Source organism: Thermobia domestica, chromosome 2, assembly GCF_964235325.1.
Source record: "Thermobia domestica chromosome 2, izTheDome1.hap1.1, whole genome shotgun sequence".
Taxonomy (NCBI): domain Eukaryota; kingdom Metazoa; phylum Arthropoda; class Insecta; order Zygentoma; family Lepismatidae; genus Thermobia; species Thermobia domestica.
In genome coordinates this window covers 87,929,050-87,949,716 of record NC_137455.1, presented here as the reverse complement: position 1 = coordinate 87,949,716, position 20,667 = coordinate 87,929,050, and the positions used below count along the sequence as shown (strand labels likewise).

Here is a 20,667-nt window from a genome sequence, read left to right as displayed (position 1 = left end):
CCAACCAACCTGTTAGGAGAAAGAAAGCCCACCAACCACCCATCCATGCAGGATAATGAAAAATTATTATTCAGCATAAAAACAGGAATAGTAAACAAAAATAGCTATCAATTAAAATCTTCATTATAATTACGAAAAGTCTGACATTCAGTATTTCTGTAAATTTCAAGGACAAATGCATTTTCAAGGACATTTCCAGAATGTTTCCAGGACGAAATCAATTCAAGGACATTTCTAGGTTTTCCAGGATTTCCAGGACGAGTGGGAACCCTGGTTAACATATATGCGCCCAAATGTTCTGGCTTTTTAAAGTAAATAGATGTTTAAAGTTATATAGGCACATGAGAGGATGATTCAAATTAACGAAAAATTGGTTATTTAGCAATAAATCCTCCCGTGGGTAAAAGTAAATATTCTCCAAACGTTTCGGAACAAAAAGCTAGTTCCGTCTTCAGTGGTAAGGTACAAAAATCGATGAGAGAAATATGGTATGGAAAAAGGAATACATACCACCAAACAAATACAATGTGATGGGTACTAAAACCACGAGTAGAGCACAGTGAGCGAAAGAAAGAATTGAGTTGAAAGAAGTGCGGTGTTACGTCACTATTGCCAGATCCATAATATATATCAAATGTAGGTATCCAGATTTTAACAATGCCGCCAAAATCCAGATTTAAAGCCGGTTTATATTTATGAATAAAGAATGGTTCTTTAATCTTCCGTTGCTGTTTTGTTTTTGCTGACCCTATGACATTAACCTGCTTTATATTGTGTGTATGCTGTTTTAGGTGAAGTGACAATCCCAATATATCCTCCTCTTGTGATTTCTTTTGATTGTCCAATGAGTTCTTTAATTCTGGTGTTAATATTGCGCTTGGTTTGACCTATATATGAAGAGTCACATTTACATTGAGCACGATAAATATCTGACCCATTTAGTGGAACAACAAAATAACTTTTATAACCGGTAAGATGTTTTACTAAACTTCTTTTTGGGGGGAGGGGGATACTAGAAGCAGATATGTTAATGTTTTGCAAGAAAGCATTGAAATTTTGTCGATAATTGTGGAAAGTAAGGAATTCCTTACCAAACTTTTGCTTGTTTGGAAATAATTGTTTTACAGGCTTGCATCGATCTGTGTGTTTGATTAAGTCACTTTTGTAAGGTATGCAAATTATAACCGCTTTTGTCCTATTTGATATAAAAACTGTATTTCGTCATTGAGTTCATTTGGATAATCTAATAATGCCCTACGAAAGAATTCATTCTCTATTCGTAAATCAACATTCTTTATTCATAAATATAAACCGGCTTTAAATCTGGATTTTGGCAGCATTGATAAAATCTAGTTACCTACGTTTGATGTATATTTTGGATCTGGCAATAGTGACCAACATAGACGCCGCGTTTCCTTCAACTGAACTCTTTCTTTCGCTGTGTTCTGCTCGTAGTTTTAGTACCCATATCTCACGTTATATTTATTTAGTCGTATGTATTCATTTTTCCATATCATATTTCTCTCATCCATTTTTGCCCTTGTTACCTTACGACTAAAGGCGGAACAAGCTTGTTGTTTCGATACGTTTGGAGAATATTTAGTTTTCCCACGGAGAATTTATTGGTAAATAACCCGGAGAATTTATTGGTAAATAACCATTTTTTTGTTTATATATATATAAACTACATTTTTGTGCGCTGTAGTTAGGCATGTATAAGACCATGCTGACAGGATAATAGTTAAGATGCTTTCTAACTTGATGCGGTACAAAACAAATATTAAGTGATTACCTGTAAGGATTTAAAACAAATTCAATGCCAGCCCATTCTTTGAACATCTTATCTAAGGCTCTTTCTAGGTTACTCTCCTTTGTTGCAGCTTCGCTTACAGCCTCGAATTTTTCCACATATTCATCTAAACCAAAATCGATCACTTTACCCAAAGTTAATTCCTCGTCTAATTTGATAGGGAATCCTACAATTTCAGACACACGTTCCCAGTGTCTATCCTTCATACCAGTATTTCCTAAAGTTTGAACAATAGGCAAATGTTCCTTGAACGTTTCAACTTGCCCCAAGACCTGTTACATGAAAGATACATTATAAGTTAGTAGGTTAAAGTTACACTCATCGAGTGGTATATGTAAAAAAGACGGTATTATTTAGTCAAAATATTCCTTTATGAGTCAGTTCATACGACAGAATTTTCTATTCCAGTTGACACTGTCTATTTTTAAATCTTGTTCTTGGGTCAACAATCTCTCAATTGATTTCACGCAGCTTTTCATTCTTCTCTATCCTGAGTCAAAACTTTCCTTCCTTATATCTTTTATTATGTGATCTATATATTGATATTTCAATCACGGCCTTCGATACTTATATTTTTCAAGTAGATATAAATCATATCTACTTACAAAACATTCTATTTATCCTCGATGTTCCAACGTACTCACTGACAAGTAGAATTCTCTTTCAGCACCTGCTCTTTGAAAGCATAACATCAATAGAACATATTCATTACCAATACTCTCTTATGATTTGTTTAATATATCAGAATAAAAGTTTACAATTAAACTTTCAAGTAAAGAACTATATCCAAGTAAACTTGAGATAATTAATTTGGCAGTACCAAAAACACTATTACACTGGAATTTCTCTTCTGCTTACCGTTTCAAATAAGATCTATTCTTGCTTCACCTTCAAAATTAATCGGACCTCTTCATAAGAGAAGACAAAATAGTTAAAATCTAGCAAAGAACGACTAAAATGATAACCACACTTTATGTATACAGTCTTCCGAGAAAGTGGTCTAACATCAACAATCCAGAACCCTAAGCCGAAACGGGATAAACGCCACTGCTATTAGTGACCGACTTTAATATTCTTCTTTCTTCTTGTTTGTTTGTTTGATAAAGTTTAGTGTCCTTCAACATCGAAGCTTTATGAGACGTGAACGTAAAATTTAAAGAGGAATCCGAACCACTGTAATGTTCAACACTGTTTCATCGACAATCGAACCACGCAACGGGTGCACCAATGAATGAATGAACAAACGATTATGGTTTAACTATTTGTTCCTGTCATGACAAGGCCAATGACTGACACATACTGTACATTTAAAGTTCAAAATAAAACTTCATAAAAAAAGCATAGTTTATAAATAAAAGTAATACAAAATAGAACATTAAAACAGGAAAGAGCTATAAAAATTAAAATAGAGATAATAAAAAGATAAAAAAAACAAAATACTATCTATCTATCTATATCTATCTATCTATCTATCTATCTATCTATCTATCTATATATATATATATATATATATATATATATATATATATATATATATATGCATGCATGCATGCTTCTGAATGCTGCGGTACTTCCGCAACAATTTTTATTGAGTTAGTTCGTGGGTATTTCAAATTACATGCCCATAGCTAAACTCATTCTATGAAAAATGTTGCGTGAGTACCTTAGGATTCTGAAACATAGAATTTTGGATAGGGCACATATTAGTTCCTACGTGAAATCTTGACCCGACCACGGTAGGGTTTCATAGTTTTCGAGCTATCGACCTTTAAAGTTCATTTTTTCATGCTTTTGGCAGTGTAACTCCGAAAGATAGCATTTGTGCACCCAGGTTGGTATATATATATATATATATATATATATATATATATATATATATATATGTAAGTCTTATCTTGGTGTCAAGAATCAACTCCCAAACGTTGTTGGTGTTGCTTTGAAACACCCTATATATATAGACCAGCAAGGAGGGCGATTATTCTCGTCACAGACAAACTCACAACTTAATCCCAGTTGTTTTGAATCAAGGTTCATCCTAGTTGTCTTTCCTTTTTCCAATAAACCACTATTCCTTAATTAGTCACTCTAAATTGCTATCCGTTTCTGCGAAATTCTAATATTACTGGCACTAAAAGGTAATTTCAAAATTATAAGACACTCCCTTTTTCCTCCGAAATGGATGAAGTTATAGCAGAATAGACTTTACTTGTGTAAATCATGTTAAAGAATAAATGTTTTAGAGTACTTTTAGAGCATGGCTACCATTTTGGAATCCGTCATATTTACTCAGTCCCAAGGTGGTCATGTGCAGTACCACAGATCAAAAGAACTTTCCTATTAATGTAATGCTGTAATTAGCATGTTGATAGTTATAACAGTTCGCAAGTTATTTTTACAATCCATAGTTGAGCCCCTCGTATATAAAATCATAGACAATCATTGTCAATCCACTCCTGGATAAAGGACTCTGCAACTCATTTTCACATCTGGTCGATGTAATCCTTATATAGGCGCTGGTAACTTAATAATTCTTGAACGTTGCTTTGAGACTGTTAAATATATTTGCATTTCATAACACACAAGATTATATGAATTAAACAAATACAAACAAACTCGCCAGATGAACATGAGTATATGTGGATTAATGCAATATTAACACAACACACGTAGCTACTGCTGCCTTCTTGGTGTCCTGTTTTTCACACACACTCTCACCCTGCTAAGGAGAAATGATACTAGTTTTTATGTTGCTACCTAACCAATTACTTACTGGCGTTAGTTTTCATTGAGAAGACTTAGTTTTTAGCCTCTCATTTTCCGGAAGCCGAATTTTAATTGAACAAGGTAACGTCCAGAATCATATGCAGACAGAGGATGCTAAGAATACCCTTTGTCTGCATGTTGCAATTTAAAATTATATATATTCGTTTTTAGTATTCCTTAAATACGCTTTTAATATTTTTGTCTTCTATTATTACCAGCGTACATATTATCACATGGATAACTATTTAAATAGTTCCACAATTCCTCTGATTTATAATCAGTCGATCAAATAGCTTTTGTAGCTTGATAAATGATTTTCAGATGTTCCACCAACACGAGAGCCATCCGGAAAGTGGTACCCGTTTGTGCAATAAAGACACAGTAGTACATATTGACAAATATACAAATTTTTATTGGAAAGAGCATACTTTACACTACTTCTCCACATAATCACCAAGCAAACTGAGGCATTTGTCATACCGTGTGACAAGTTTTTGTATTCCAGCGTCATAGTCCTCCGCCGCCAGCGTATTGAGATACGTAGTCACACCTCGTTTAAGTTCTTCATCGCTGTCAAATCTTTTTCCAGCCAGAAAGTCTTTAAGCTTTATAAAGAGATGAAAATCCGAAGGGGCCAAGTCCAGGCTATACGAAATGAAATCTTTGAGTTTTACGTCCCACGGTTATGCCGGTTAGGCTAAAGGAGACGGTGATTATGAGAAATGAGTGAAATGGTGGAATGAAGAAAGTGGGAGGAAACGGGAGAACCCCGAGAAAACCCACGCACACGGTGTTTGTCCAGCACAAAGTTCACTTGGCGGGAGCAGGGTTTGAACCCGGGACCCCATGCACCAGAGGTGAACGCTCTCCGGGCTATACGGTGGATGGTCGAAGGTTTCCCACTTGAATTGCTGCAGAAGTTGTTGTGTTTTCGCAGCTGCATGGGGCCTGGCATTGTCATGAAGGAGAATGACGCCTGTAGACAACAGACCTCGCCGTTGATTTTGTATTGCCCGCCGTAATTTCTTTAATGTTTCACAATACGCATTAGCATTAATTGTGTCTCCACGGGCCATAAAATCAATGAGCAGTACACCTCGTCGATCCCAGAATATGGTTGCCATGAGTTTCCTGGTGGAGGGAACTGTCTTGATTTTTTTTTTTTTTTTTTTTTTTTTTTTTTTTTTTTTTTTGTGAATGAGCGTGATGCCACTCCATGGACTGTCGTTTACTCTCAGGTGATGCATAACAAACCCATGTTTCGTCCCCTGTAATGATGCGATTCAGGAAAGAGTCTCCTTCATCGGAATAACGTCCCAGAAACGTCAGTGCTGCAGCCATACGCTTGGTTTTGTGCTCATCTGTGAGCATGCGAGGGACCCACCTTGCACAGATTTTTGAATAATGCAGATGGTCTTTGACAATTTCATGAACAATTGTTCGAGACAGATTAGGAAAATGTTCAGAGTTCATCAATTGTGACGCGCCGATAGTTCCTCACGCATTCGTCTACTGACCTCAGCAATTCGTCTGTAATGACAGATGGTCACCCTGAACGCTCCTCGTCGTGTGTACTCCCCCTCCCCAGGTTGAAGTTGTGACACCAGCGCCGAACAGACGAGGACTCGTCCATCACATTGTCTCCATACACCTCCTTTAATTGGCGATGAATTTCACAAGGTCGAACGTTTCGTGCATTAAGAAATTTAATCACGGCCCTCACTTCACAACTGGCGGGGTTCTCAATTCGTTTAATCATTATAAACGAGCACAGACACAACACAGGCACTGCTAGCGTCACGCAACCTCGCACAGAGCAGGCAGACAAGCCACTGACGCGGTCTGACCTTGCCCAGCGGCTCCCCGAGTCGTCAGCGCTTCATGCGGCGCAAACGGGTACCACTTTCCGGATGGCCCTCGTATTTGTGTATTCAATCCATCCACATGGATCGTCCTCTGCTAGTTTCTAATTCTTTTGTATTTCTTTTTATCTAGATTCCACATGTGAGTTTGCAGAATCCGTACAATGGACGCCTTACTGACACCAAATTCTGCCGATACACGTCTTGTGCTTCTTGTTGGACTTTAAGAAAAGGATACCAAGATCATCACGGGCATTTCCCCGACGGTAGCCATTTCCGAACGGCCATTACAGTGATTGTCCACTACATCACCTCTATCATGAAATTTGGCTTTAACGATAACTGCATTCCCCAGCGATCAAGATAAACCTCAAGTCCTCTCTTGATTGTCAGAATGATCGTCCATTCTAGCAACACAGATGTTATTAAGTTGCTATCAACCTTTAAATGTAAAAGACTTTTGAACAATTACTGTTATATAAAACTAAAACAATCCAAGAATTATATTCGTGTTGATACCTCAAGAACTCTCTTGCTATTTACAAAATGTGACTTAATTCGAGACAGGGAATTTCAAGAAGACGTCCATGACCCGGTAGTAAGTACCCTGAAACAAAGGCCACCAGATTTACATACGTGAAGTCAGATATGTCGCAACCTCATCCGTTTCTGGGAAAAAAGGTACTTCGGAACTTTCGAAATACCTTATCTTTTTATTATTATTATTATTTTGTTTAAAAAAAAATTAACAACTCTGAGATTAGAAACTCGTTTTTAGTATTCCTTAGATATTCTTTTAATATTTTAGCCTTTAATTGTTACCAAAGTACATATTATCATATAGATAACTAACTCCACAATGCCTTTGATTTGTAATGAGTAGGTCAAATAGCTTTTGTATCTTGATAAATGATTTTCATACGTTCCACCAACCTAACATAACACACTATATTTGTTAAAAATACGCTGCAATCTATGAGTGATATCCAAATCACATCTTGGTAGCACTATAATTCAATGTAAAATTGCTATATATTTCCCTACAATCACCTGAATAAATTCAATGATCCACCAATTTATTCAATAAGTTCCAATTCGTTCATCAGGCAGTAAAATTTTCAATCAACATTACATTTAAAATGTTCTTAATTTTTTCAACTTTTTTTTTTCCTGTCTTTAAAAACATTAATGGAGCATTAAAATAAGTAAAATTCAAAAGGTTATTGATCTACCGTACTATAGGGAATCTTATTATAGTTTACATTTGATTTGTATGATAACGAAGCTTAAAAAGAAATTTTCGTGATAAAATGCATTGTTTTTTCAACAATATGAGTGAAATTGTAGTAAACAGAGCTAATTAAAACAATGATAAATTATTGAAATGAAGTAACATAGAAACATTACAGAACAAATTAACAAGCATGGAGTGGAACTGAAGATGGATAGATACCTTTAAGGATCTACATACCTATACATATTAACATTTACATGTAAGACCTAATCCGTCAGTTTATTCCATTAATTAAGTTACATTTCAGTTCTTTACTGAGATCACTATTGTTAATCACATTTATTTCCTTCAAGTTGGTCCTAGTTATATTATAATTGACCTACAGGATAAAGGTTAAAAGGATGACTCAATAAATATTTACCTTATAAAAACAGAGGAGAAAATGTGACTAATTTTCTGTGTTGGAATTACATCAAAAGTAAACAAGACTTTCCTTTGTATTCTACTACAACTGTGAGTACTCTTCTTCATTTATTAACCGCTTGACTACCACTACGTACGTAATTGATTTCAACGACTGAAGAGGAAATATTCTTCCATGTAGTAACCACAAAAAACGTACGAATGATTCTAATCAGGGAGGATCGAAGTCTACGTGTTGCTGTGACATTATTAGAGCAAGTGACCTTTGCAAGCAATGAGCAAAGCACGATCATTACCATCTGTTGCTGAGAGTACGAACTTCTGCTATTTAATAGGCATGTGTTTTTGTTCTTTGTTCTTGTGTACTTTGTATCACAATAGTAGTAGAATATGGAGGAAAAGGAGGGTTATAGTATGTCAAATTATGTTCCGGCGGAAGAAAAGAATGAACGTAGTGACTCTGAATATTCCTATGTATCTGATGTCGAAAACAAGACTAAGTCTGTTGGAGATTGGACGTATATGAACGATCCGTGAGAATCCATACTACAAATGTAAAAATAATTATAATTTTCATCCAGCCATCGTAGCTGAAGAACTCTCTACACCTGGTAAGTGGTTTGAGGCTTTCTTTTCACATGTTGTAAAATATTTCATGTGATGTGCATGGACTAACAAGAGAGCCGACATGTAGTATGTTATATCGGATTATCCGATATTGATAGTTTACGCTCTCCGTTTAGCATGGTCGGAGGTTCTGCACTCTATCTACAGAGCTGGAATTCAAGGGGTTAATTTGTACTAGTGGTGTACTCAACGTAAAGAAAACCTTTGTAGTTATAAATTTAAAAAAAAAAAAAAAAAAAAAAAAAAACTATGTGGTGGGTTTTCTTACGGTCCTCTCGTTTTCTCCCACTTTCTTCATTTCATCCATCTTATTACCATCGTCCTCTTTAGCCTAGGAACATAATTGTAGGGCGTAAACTAAGAAAGATCTGCGCAATATTTTAATGTTCATTATTTACAGTATAATTGCGAAACAGAGATGTTGAAAACTACTTTTTCCAATCAAAAAACAAATAAACAAATTACTGTAAATATCAAGGGCAAAAATTTTCTTGTAAGAAGAATACATTTTGTTTCTGAAGCCTTAATTTTATGAAAATTATATTTGCTAACGGACGACAATGTCCCTCAAAATGAAAACAGCACACCAGATAATACACCATTATTTTTCCTATTGACTAAAATAAGAGTTAGACATATGTATTAAGAGAAAACTGCTTTGCACGGTAATTTTTGTAAGATTTTGATCAATACGTATAGAAAATTTTCTGTGTAACAAAGTACGTATCTTTACACAGTTTTGATAAAAGCAACTTAATGATACAATTATAAGAGAATTTGTTCCTTGACAACAATTAAATGTCCAATAGTATAGTTTATCTATATTTCACATTTGACCTGCGAAGACAATGCAAAATATATATTATTTCACAATCGTTAAAACGTTTTTGTCATTTTAACGCTTTTATTAAATAATAATAATATATGGTGAACAATTAACGCAAACCAACTTAAACTTCCACAAAAAATATTTCTAAATATTATCACCTTTAGAGAATGACATAGCTTGAAGAAATATTATATATGATAAGTAAAGGAAATACGTGATTTTATTACACCATTTCCTCTATAAGTACGAATTCAACTTCGCCTTTTGTATATCATATAGAAACAATGCTATCAATTATTTACAAGAATATTGAAAAGTTGAGCAAAGTATTTATTTACCTCGGTAACTAATCCAAGAACTGTTGGTTGGTTCGCGAAAGTCTTCTCCAGTTTATATAGTGTTCTATGAGCACTTGAAACTGCTGCATCTATATCATCTGGTTCAAATGTACCAATTCTTGTTGACATCCACTTTTCATAATTTTCGAGATAATCACTCGCTGTTTCATACATTTTCAAATATGGAGCTAATTTATCAGCAACCTAAAATGAAATAATATCAATAGAAACAAATCGAAATTTTCTTGACCTAATATAGTTTAAATCAAAACAATTACGATGTATTATAAATTTTCAAACAAGTTATTATTATTATTATTATTATTATTATTATTATTATTATTATTATTATTATTATTATTATTATTATTATTATTAAATGACAATTAATAAAAATGGGCAAAAACATTCACAAACAACTGTCTGTGTATCAACTATACATGATGCCAATTAATTAGCTGAAACATTTATCGTTTTGGTTACCTTAGTTACAAATAAACAATTAGAAAGATTGAGTGTAGATTTTAATTCGTGAATTAAATTATGTTCCTTAATTTTGCGTTCAATTGTAGTTTTTTTGCTTTTTCCATTAATCACACATTAGCAATATTATATTTGTTTTCGTTACGGTGTAATGATAGTCCACATATCTATAGATTAAGAGTCCTGATAGTATGAGCATGTTCAGTTATCCTGATTTAAAAAAAAAAAAAATCAGTCAGACCTACATACAATTTATCATGCTGGCAAATGACATTGTAAACTCCACTGGGTTGTAGAAAGCCGGTAAAATATGATTTCAAGTTAGTACGGTAATTCCTAATTGATTTTGGAGGAACCTCAAGTATTAATACAATATTTCTGTAATATTCTCTTTATTTTTGCAGAAACGTGCAGAATCAACGGAACGCCAAGGATAATAAAATTTCCCATAGTTCTTTTTGACATTAAGTGGTATATTTACTTCGAATCACCATGCTTTCACCTTCCACACGTATTTACCTTTTCCGAAGTTAAAAAAGCTGATGGTAAGGACTGTGATCCTCGAAACCGTTTCTCAGATTTTGCAGTGAGTATGAAGCATTTTCATTTTACTTGTTATACTCCTTGCCATAGTGTATATAGAGTACTTTAGCATGAAAGAGTGGTAGCCGCCATATTCCTTTTCCGAAACTATAGTGATTCCATATCCATTAATATTGAACTACATTGATGATTTTTGACGCTAAATAACTTCAGTATTACGCAAATTTTGGTGTAGTAGCAGAAAATTTAAAAGTTTCTTATTTGCTGTAATTTATGGTGTGATTACTGTCATTGATGATGATGATGATGAAGTAGTCCCATGTTTGTTCAGACTACATTAATCGTGATTTGATTTGAGGATCTTGATCCTGGTGAAAAAAGATTAGTGTTCTTGTCTCTCTCTAGAGTATATTTGTTCTTTGATATAAATTAAACCCTAAAATGCATACAGTTATGATTATTTTTCATGTGTAGACTTTTCTTTACGTACTTTTGAACGTTCTCATTTTTCTTATAATTGGTTCTACTCAAATATACATATATCTGAGCACTGCCACGCTCGAAATTTCTTACACAATCATGCATTCCCTTTCGCGGTTTCAGATTAAAGAAATTTCTTAGACAAAAGATACTAGTCAACTTACTACTTTCCGCAATGGATACTGAGTAAGTTCCCATCCATACGCCGTTTCTTCAGCATTGAAACCATCAATTCGTTCTAAAGCATTTCCAAGTCGATCGTTCAAATATTTCGCTTTTTTCAGGTACTTCTGTAACTCGTTGAGATCTCCATAAAATTCAAATTCATCAACTTGTCTATTGTATGACTCCAAATCCTCTTGAAATCGCTGGCATTTCACCTATAACAAAGCATAAATAATTCCATAAGAAGTTGTACATCATTACGTATTAACATTCTTATTGATATATTTATCTCAATTTTTAACAGAAGTTAAAATGAATATAATGAACAGAAGTTAATATTGAATGATAACTTTTTCACTTTGTTGAATCCCCGTTTCTCTTCTTTTTCACTAAATCTATACTCTTCTACTCCCTTTCCTGTATGGTCTTACTCCTCCTTTCTTCAATAGCTTCCTCAGGACTTCTATTTGTTTTCCTAAGCTTTCTATTTCACACCATCTTTTCTTCATCTTCTTCACTCACGCTTTCCTTTTCTTCTCTCTTCTTTCTTGCTCTCCTTCTTTAAGAAATAAGAGAGAATGAAAGGAGAGTGACAGAAGAAGAAGAAGAAGAAGTGCAGGAAATTTGTAAAAATATTTGGGTCAAGTTTTTCATTTACAACGCCAGTTTGGCTCTTTTTCCTCTGTTATTTGTTCCTTAAATTGTTTTATTGTTATTAAAATATATTAAAACTCAGCTGTCATAATGAAATGTTTTGTCAAACATCTATCTTTGGATTATCGGAATCTGCAAAAACCATCACGCAAAAGTTTTCTAACTATAGTGGCCATGTTGGACTATTCCTTTTTCCCACTGTTTCTCATACTTATATAACTCAGTATTTATTTGCGTAATGAATTTTATTTCATTTGCGTAATAAATTTTATTTCCTAGTAATAAGTTATATGTAAACATGATAACCAAAAATCGTTAATTCCCCCCTACGCTTAATATTTCGTTTACGGTTGTGAAAGAAACAGTGTGCATTGATTTTGGCAATAACAGAAAGATAAAATAGCGAAAGGGTGTTACAGTATATTTGATACGTAATTAATGGTGCCGTGGAGATGAGTCCTTGTTCTTTGCATATTATTGCTTATATTACATATCTCCGCGTTTACAGGCTGCCGAAAACATGAAAAATATGAACTTTAAAGGTCCATAGTTCCAAAACTGTGGGACCTACTGTGGTCGGGTCAAGACTTCACTTAGGAACTAATATGTGCTCTATCCAAAAATTCATGTTTCAGAATCCTAAGATACCCACGCAACAATTTTTATACAGGAAGTTTGGTTACGAGCATATAATCTGAAGTACTCACTAACTACCTCTATAAAAATTGCTGCGGAAGTACTGCAGAATTCTGAGGCATGTATTTTTGGATAGACCACATATTATTTCTTAGTAAAGTCTTGACCCGATTACGATAGGTCCCATAGTTTTGGAGCTATGGACCTTTAAAGTTCATTTTTTCACGTTTTCGGCAGCCTATAACTTCGACTTTTTGTCTTATCTTGGTGTCAGGAATCACCTCTCAAACGTTGTCGGTGTTGTTTTGAAACACCCTGTATATATACGTAATACTTAAAATAAACATCGATATTAGTACATTCTTTCATAAAAGTATATAGAAAATCAATTTTTACAAAACATATATAATAGAAGACAAGAAACTATTGAAGAAAAACTAAGGTTAACGTTTTTGAACTCTTTAGGTAGTAGTGTAAAGTGAAACAGAGAGGGGACAAAGAAATACAAGAAACACTAAATTTATTCATACTAGAATTACCTTTAACAATTCTTGATATTCTATTGTTTTCTGTTCCACTATTTTTCTGTGTTCTTCAAAAACAGATGGCATTCTCCCATACCATTGGAAGGCAATGCAATTTTGCTTTATTTCTGACGGCGCGAACGACGTATAATCGGACAAAAAAAGCATATACTGCAATACTTCTCTCAACTGATCTTCCAGATCAAATATTACCACTGACTCCATATGTTCAACTGTGGATATGAATTCCATTAAATCAAAAGTATCCACAGGACTTCTCAACGCATAATCTGTAATTTTTTCATAGTCTGCACTAACTCTAAAATAAAAAAATAAAAATGAAAAAAATAAATAAATTAAAGGTTCAAATCACATTGTAATAGGAAAGCAAGAATAACATTTTTAAAAAAGTAAAGGAAGTATTATGGATAGTCTTATCTTGTATTACGAAATTTTGTATTTCAATCAGACGGTTTCAGTACACTCTGGCACTTTTATCGATGATATCCAAAATCACATTCCACTTTTCCTCACAGGAAAGATAAAGAAATAAAATTCATAATAATTCTTTCAATTGTGCAACAAACATTTTCCAAGAAGAAAATTTTGTTATATCTTGAGAAGTAAAGTTATCTTCTCTCAGAAAGTTCCGCTGGAAATAAGAAATCTTAACATATAAAATATAAAATAGGACTGTCTATATTTAAGTTACATATTCCATAGTATCTATCGCAGCAAATAATGGAAGTATTACTTTAATGATTCAACACTTAAATATATATATATATATTTGATATATGTGGAATTACTTACCAGAAGATATTGAAACCATTATTACAGAACACTAAAAAACGTACAATATAAAAACTTTTGCTCAAAAACTTCATCAGATGAAGCAAGAAAACAACAGGACGAAAAGAAAGCAAAATTAAAGGTAGATTACTATGAAGTATATAGATGGGAACCATCTTGGATGCAGTCACGTGATAAAGCTACACCGTTAAAAATAGAAGGTTCTCCAGGTAGGAGATAAAACTAGTGGGATGGGTTCGTCGCAGGAGTAACAGACAAAGAATAATAAATTAGGACAGTAATTTACATATGTATACAGAAGGTTGTTTCAAATTTAAGGTAACGAATTTGGCGCCTTTACAAGCTTACGAAATACTGTGGCTGTTCTCCATGTGTAGTTCTGTCTGTTATCTATTGCCTTGGACCTCAGTTTCCACAGTGAGGGAGATTGTGTTTAAGTACAGTTTGATTACAGCCCAACACTCGTTTCAACAACGGGAATCCACAAAAACCGACTGAGGATGCATCAGAGAATTTCACAAGAATGATTGTAAAAGGGATTTTATGAATTCCCGTTTCACGTGCCATGAAATTAATGGTTCCAAAATATTCGTCTGACAATAAGCTGCATCAATTTTAGCTGTTTTGTCTGCTCTGTGTAGCCTAAGTTTGCGGTTATAGCAGTAACCACCAACAACCATAAGCCCGAGTGGAAAACCTCCCGCGCACTTACGTACCTACTTAGAACACTTTGGAATTAAGGGGATGATAGATGATTTTGTATTGCTCCCTTTTGTTCACGCAACGATTTAATAGCATTTCTAATGTCACGCTATCATTCGTGATCATTATGACCGGCGATAGGTGACACTTCCTAAGCCTCTTGAGTCGCCACTAGAAATAATGTTCTAGAAAATACTTCAACGCATCCAGATTCGTTGAAAACGAGTTGACCTTACCCCAGAGAATCGACGTAACCTAAGATTTTCCAGACCTTTGCATATGAAGGTAATAGATTTAAAATTGTAGTATAAGAAAACAACTATTTCTGCATAAACACTACTTAAACATGTAAACAACAACTGGATTCTAATTTTTTATGGTTTATATTTTGTTCAAAATAGAAGTGTCAAACAATCAATAACAACAACCAAATTATTATTTGCGTTAACGAAGATATTACATATGATGGTATAATTCCATTATCATAATCAATCTTCAATTTGCTAAGATGCTGGTCGTAACAATAGTTGATTTTTATTTGTTGGGCTTCTCTCCTTGATTACGTCTGTTTAGGTAGTAACATATTAAAGGAGAATCCGACTACATTATACAGTGGATGGTTTTAAGACCATAATATATATTGTAGGCATCAAATAATAAAAACAATGTATTATATGTATATGCACAGCATTCAGCTAGTCTTTGAAATTAATTATGAATTATAATTGCGCTGGTTAGATTGTAGCCTAATATATATTATTTAGATTATTTATTTACTCACTTCTATGATTCTCTTATTTATGTATTCATTTCTTCATACATAGCTCCATTATTTATTTATTTATTTCATATCAAATATTTATTATTTTCTTATTTTATTTTTTATACTTATTCAAAAACGTCGCCTTTCATACCTCATTTATGACTACAAAATCACACCAAGAATTAAACTCGTCCTCATTTCTTAAAAATTCATTAAAATCCACATTAAAGTCGTGCCATCGATCCACAAGATTAGGTGTTGATTATCCAGTTACCAATTACCTTAATGATCATTACACATAAACTATGAGTAACGCCGGAAACAAATATCTACGCATTTAATGAAGTGACTAGCTGAACCTGCGCTCTCTACACAGCACATCATTCGTATATGAGCATAAATCTCCTTCTCATTCCTTACAACATATGTACATGTCCCTTTACAAACACAAGTGAAAGACGGAGCTCCTCTGTAACTAAGCGGTTAGCGTATGCGCCTTTGGTGTGGGAGACCCGGGTTCGATTCCCGGCGGGAGCTCATGTGGTTCGGATTCCACGTTAATCAGTAGGTCCACGTCTCATATAGCCTCGCTGCTGAACGGGACGTTAAACTCAATATCAACTCAACTCAACAACAAGTGAAAGACGTCATCATAAAAAAAATCGGCAAGGGGTATCATAAAGGGGGGGTTTTTTTCGCTTATTTTTTCTCAATATCTCGCACCGTTTGCAAGATTTGACCCTACTTTCGGTTGGAGTTTCTAATTCATGTATGACCAACGTTTTCTTTCTTCTTGCATGCAGTATGTAATAAGCAAATACATTACATATACAATTATTTATAATGTCAGTTATATATGGTGTTCATTGGGCATAATACTCAAAAGATAAAAATTTATCTTAGACTCGAGAAATGGTTATCCTTCCTTTTTTATTATTATTTTGCCATGAAACAAACGCCTGAGACATATACAACTCCAATATAAAACAATGCGGTGTTGGAATGTATAATGCATAGGATATGATGCTTTAGTTTTTTTTTTTTTAATTTCTACGCTTCCAGTGTGCCCTAAAAAATGTAATAAAGAAATAATGGCCATGTTTTCTTAAATATTCAATTAGAACTGGACAATCTACGCAAAATTTCCAATCCATCAGTGAAAACGTCATCTTTCTAGAGCCTGTAGTTTCCGAGATCTCATTGTCGGAAGGACTGACCACAAACATATAAACGTCCTCAACATATAGTTTAAAAGAACTCGGAAGATGGAAGCACAATTCACATGCATTGATTTTAGAGAAGGCTTATTAAAATACAAGGCTTTGAACAATAATTTTATACCATAAAATTTAAGAAAAAGATATAGTTAACTAATTTAGACTATTTAAAGTACAAACACTTAAAATGTTTGTCTCTGTTAAACGTTAAATCACACATAACCGTAAATGGAAAATTTGAAAGCTAAAGCTATAGGTTGGAGCTCAGGCGCTTTTAATTGCTATTGTGGCATTTTAATAGATAGATTATCGAAATTTTAATATTTGGATTACTAAAACACAATTGAAAGTTTCAGATTTGATAACTGATTTTACACAAGAATTTAGATTTGACTTCAAGATGATTTAACACGTTATGCAGAATATTTGGGAGAATTTAGCTGTGGGAGGATAATCCTGCCGGAGATGCTTAGTTACTGATGCATCATTGTTACTTTTATTTATACCAACAAATAATAAAGCAATTTTACTTTAATTATCCTAAATACTTATTCAGAGTTTTGTTCCTTTTCTGGCTGCAAGAAACTTCTCAAAATCCAGGAAATTTGACTGAAAATTAAGTTGTTAAATTTCCTTTTTCTTGTAGGAGATTTCACATATATTATAGTAATAATTACAATTTCTTCTTCTTTTAACAAATATACATTGGCACCAAAATTATTTCGCACTGCCAATCACCATTCTGTAATCTTCGGTACAGATTCAGATTACTTCAGCTAATATAAAATATATTTAAACCAACAAATACAATTGAAACGCAAATAACAAACATAACTGTGCAGGTCAAATATATATAAGCCCCATTAAATATCAGTGACCTGAAAATTGAGATGTAAAAGCAAAAGCTGAAGCATCACAATTTGCTTTTTTCTTATTGAATTCCGACAGATATACCTATGCATCGTACAAATTCACTACAGACTTCCACCTGTTAACTGCAGGATGCTGTTCGTACAGCTTCCGACTGTTCGGCTTTCTCTACGTAATATATGAGGGACGACGCCTTATGTGTTTTTACCAGGTGTAAATCTTGCGCAATTATTCGATTTACAGTCGAGACAGTACTTGCTTTGTTCATTGAGACAAGTGGTTCTCATGTCACACCAAAAAGACACTAATTGCACCATATCGGGGGTATGCCCGGCTTTGATATCTACATGCTCAATAATAAAGGGGCTCAGCAACAGCAGGAGTGCCCATTTTGTTGCCCATGCTCAGAGTGTGATCCGTCAGGAGAAGAATTTTTGGACTGCAACTACTTGCAACCTTGAGTCTACGTTAAAATACCAGAAATTAAAGTCACTAAGCATAACTACGGGTGCGATCATCAACATGCTTATCACACCTATTGATTGTGTCATCAGTTAAAACAAGTAACTGTGTAGGTTGAAAACGAGTTTCTTGCAAAACATGCAACTGCAGTGTGATAAGAGATCAACTGCTTCAATTCCTCAAGGTGATTATCGAAGCCGTTAAAATCCCATAGAAGCAGTGCCAGTTTTGGAAATGAAATTTTTGAATTTTACGTCCCACGGTTATGCCGGCTAGGCTAAAGGAGACGGTGATGACGAGTGATGAATGAGATGGTGGAATGAAGAAAGTGGGAGGAAACGGGAGAACCCCGAGGAAACCCACGCACACGGGGTTTGTCCACCACAAAGTTCACTTGGCGGGAGCAAGGTTTGAATCCGAGACCCCATGTACCAGAGGCGAACGCTCTACCACTGAGCCACCGCGGCCCCTCCATTTTTGGAAAGACTAACGTTCGAGATGAACCTTGCCTCGTGAGCTAATTACCGTCCACTCACTATCTATCAGTTCGTCTTCCACAACACCAAATTGCAGTGAAATCGATGGTGGTTTACGAATGCTTAAACTTTTAGTTTCTTCTGGGAGACGGCCGAGTCGTTAAGACGACGACGTATATGCTGGTTAATTTCATGCCAGCAATGTATGACGGGTAATGATGAGGTGGCATTAATTTGATGAGGCCACCGCTACTAACAAAACGTAGTGGATTGGGAAGTTCGTTTGATAAAGCAATGACTGTACGACTGGAGAGTCAATTCAAGATTCAGTTTTCATATTCAAGATTCTAATTATAGAAAGTTCGGTTTGCGTTGAAATATTAGTTGTCTGGGTTGCCACAGACTTCCGAGAAGTACCGGCAAATGGAGCAGAAAGCGAGTTTGGAATATGGATTTTCAGGTAACGCTTAGCATTGGCAACGGAAATTTTCTCTACAATCATCAACTGTCGGATAAGATTTTCTCGCTGAAAGGCTGCATGATCTCTAGACCAAGCAGAATGATCAAGTTGCAATTAACATGAGAAGGCTATGTCGCTGGGCAGAGCTCCGCACCATGACTTCCTTGGTCACAGTTCTTACAGATAGCAGACGTTGGGTCACAAGACGTGCTGGGATTTAATACGGCGAAGAGAACAGGAAATATAAAGTCGAACTTTTGAGACGATAATATTCAGCCTTAGCTAATACCTGGATTATGGGTAGACTAAAAGTAAGAATCAGTGACTGAGTTGAAAGCAGTTCATCCGATTTCTTACTTTTGATTCGAGATTGTCTACATGTTGTTCAGCTCTGATTTAATATACTCCTTGCTGGCGTTGAAGACGAGCGACAGACATTTCGTAGGCGATGTAATCCTACTATGACGCTAAATTGTCCAACGCTGTCCAGTTTGAGTAGCTTTGGAGTCTGCCTTTCGTTTCCAGTTTTCAATGTTGGTGAGAAGCTTTCTAATATCCTTAACCTGTCCTTCAATGTAGTTAACAAATTATTAATTACAAAAGATGCCAAACCCTTGATACCACTGCTGTTAGTTATCTGCTTCATTCTCTTTTATCACAATATAGCGCACTACTGGAGTCGCGACATTGTATTTTCCACTGTATCTTTAATAAAAGATTACTCCGGTTCATGCTCTTCTGTTTTGGACTTCTTTCAGGGAAAGCCCAGCTCAGAGGAATTTCGAGAAAATTTAACCACGAATAAATTTTAAAATGCGTGTGATCGATGAACTGCACACCGGGCTTTCATAGCGAGAATTGACATTACTTCCCTAGCAATCACTAGCCATACCCTCACCAAAGAAGAAAAATGAAGGATGCGACAAACCATCACTACAGTCGACAGAAACACGTGATCCCCAAATAATAATTAAAAAAATAAAAATAGAATAAAAAAACAGAATGAACAGAAACACAGCCCAAACCAAACAAGAACGAAAAAAAATAATAATAGTGCGAAAGTTTATTTTATATTTTTCTCGTTTTTAGAACGTTTCCGTGCAAAAAATGAACAGAACACTTGACGTTAAAAAAACGTTAGAACGGTGCACGTCCACTTTAGACAGAGGGAGACGACCACTAATATCCAACAAAAGCTAAAAGCACGCGAGTCCCGCAGCGGTATTCACAACTGTGAGAGCAATCAAAACACATCCAAATGAACAGATGATAAATGAATGATAAATGAGGCTGCCGTCTCAGCCCCTTCCTGGCAATGACGGTCCGCTGCACGAAGAGGATAAAGTCTAATTGTGTAACACAATTTCCATAGAATTGCGAAATCACGAAGAAACACCATTTCATACATACATCCAGGGGTGTAGCCACGGGGGGACAATCGGAGCCAGGCCCCTCCAAATGTTTTCCTGTCCCCCACCCTCACCAAATGACCAGTTTTTCAAACATCATCATAAGGTTACCTCGCTTCAGTCA

The 20,667-nt window shown here is 34.9% G+C and overlaps 1 protein-coding gene across 4 annotated transcripts in view; it reads right to left on the bottom strand.

The window, feature by feature from the left end:
* Dhc36C (Dynein heavy chain at 36C) overlaps nucleotides 1-20,667 on the bottom strand; it is a 365,150-nt gene that overhangs the window by 295,064 nt on the left and 49,419 nt on the right. For 3 of the 4 annotated variants that reach the window (XR_014128870.1, XR_014128871.1, XM_081743777.1), the window contains exons 9-12: nucleotides 13,387-13,690; nucleotides 11,557-11,772; nucleotides 9,887-10,090; nucleotides 1,793-2,082 (exon numbers count right to left, since the gene is read on the bottom strand). Coding sequence is in view for 1 of the 4 variants with exons in the window: in XM_081743777.1 (XP_081599903.1) it covers nucleotides 1,793-2,082; nucleotides 9,887-10,090; nucleotides 11,557-11,772; nucleotides 13,387-13,690 (1,014 nt within the window). In the remaining 3 variants the exon portion in view is untranslated. Of the gene's footprint in view, nucleotides 1-1,792; nucleotides 2,083-9,886; nucleotides 10,091-11,556; nucleotides 11,773-13,386; nucleotides 13,691-20,667 lie in introns of those variants that run through there. The other variant, XM_081743784.1, reaches the window with a different exon arrangement.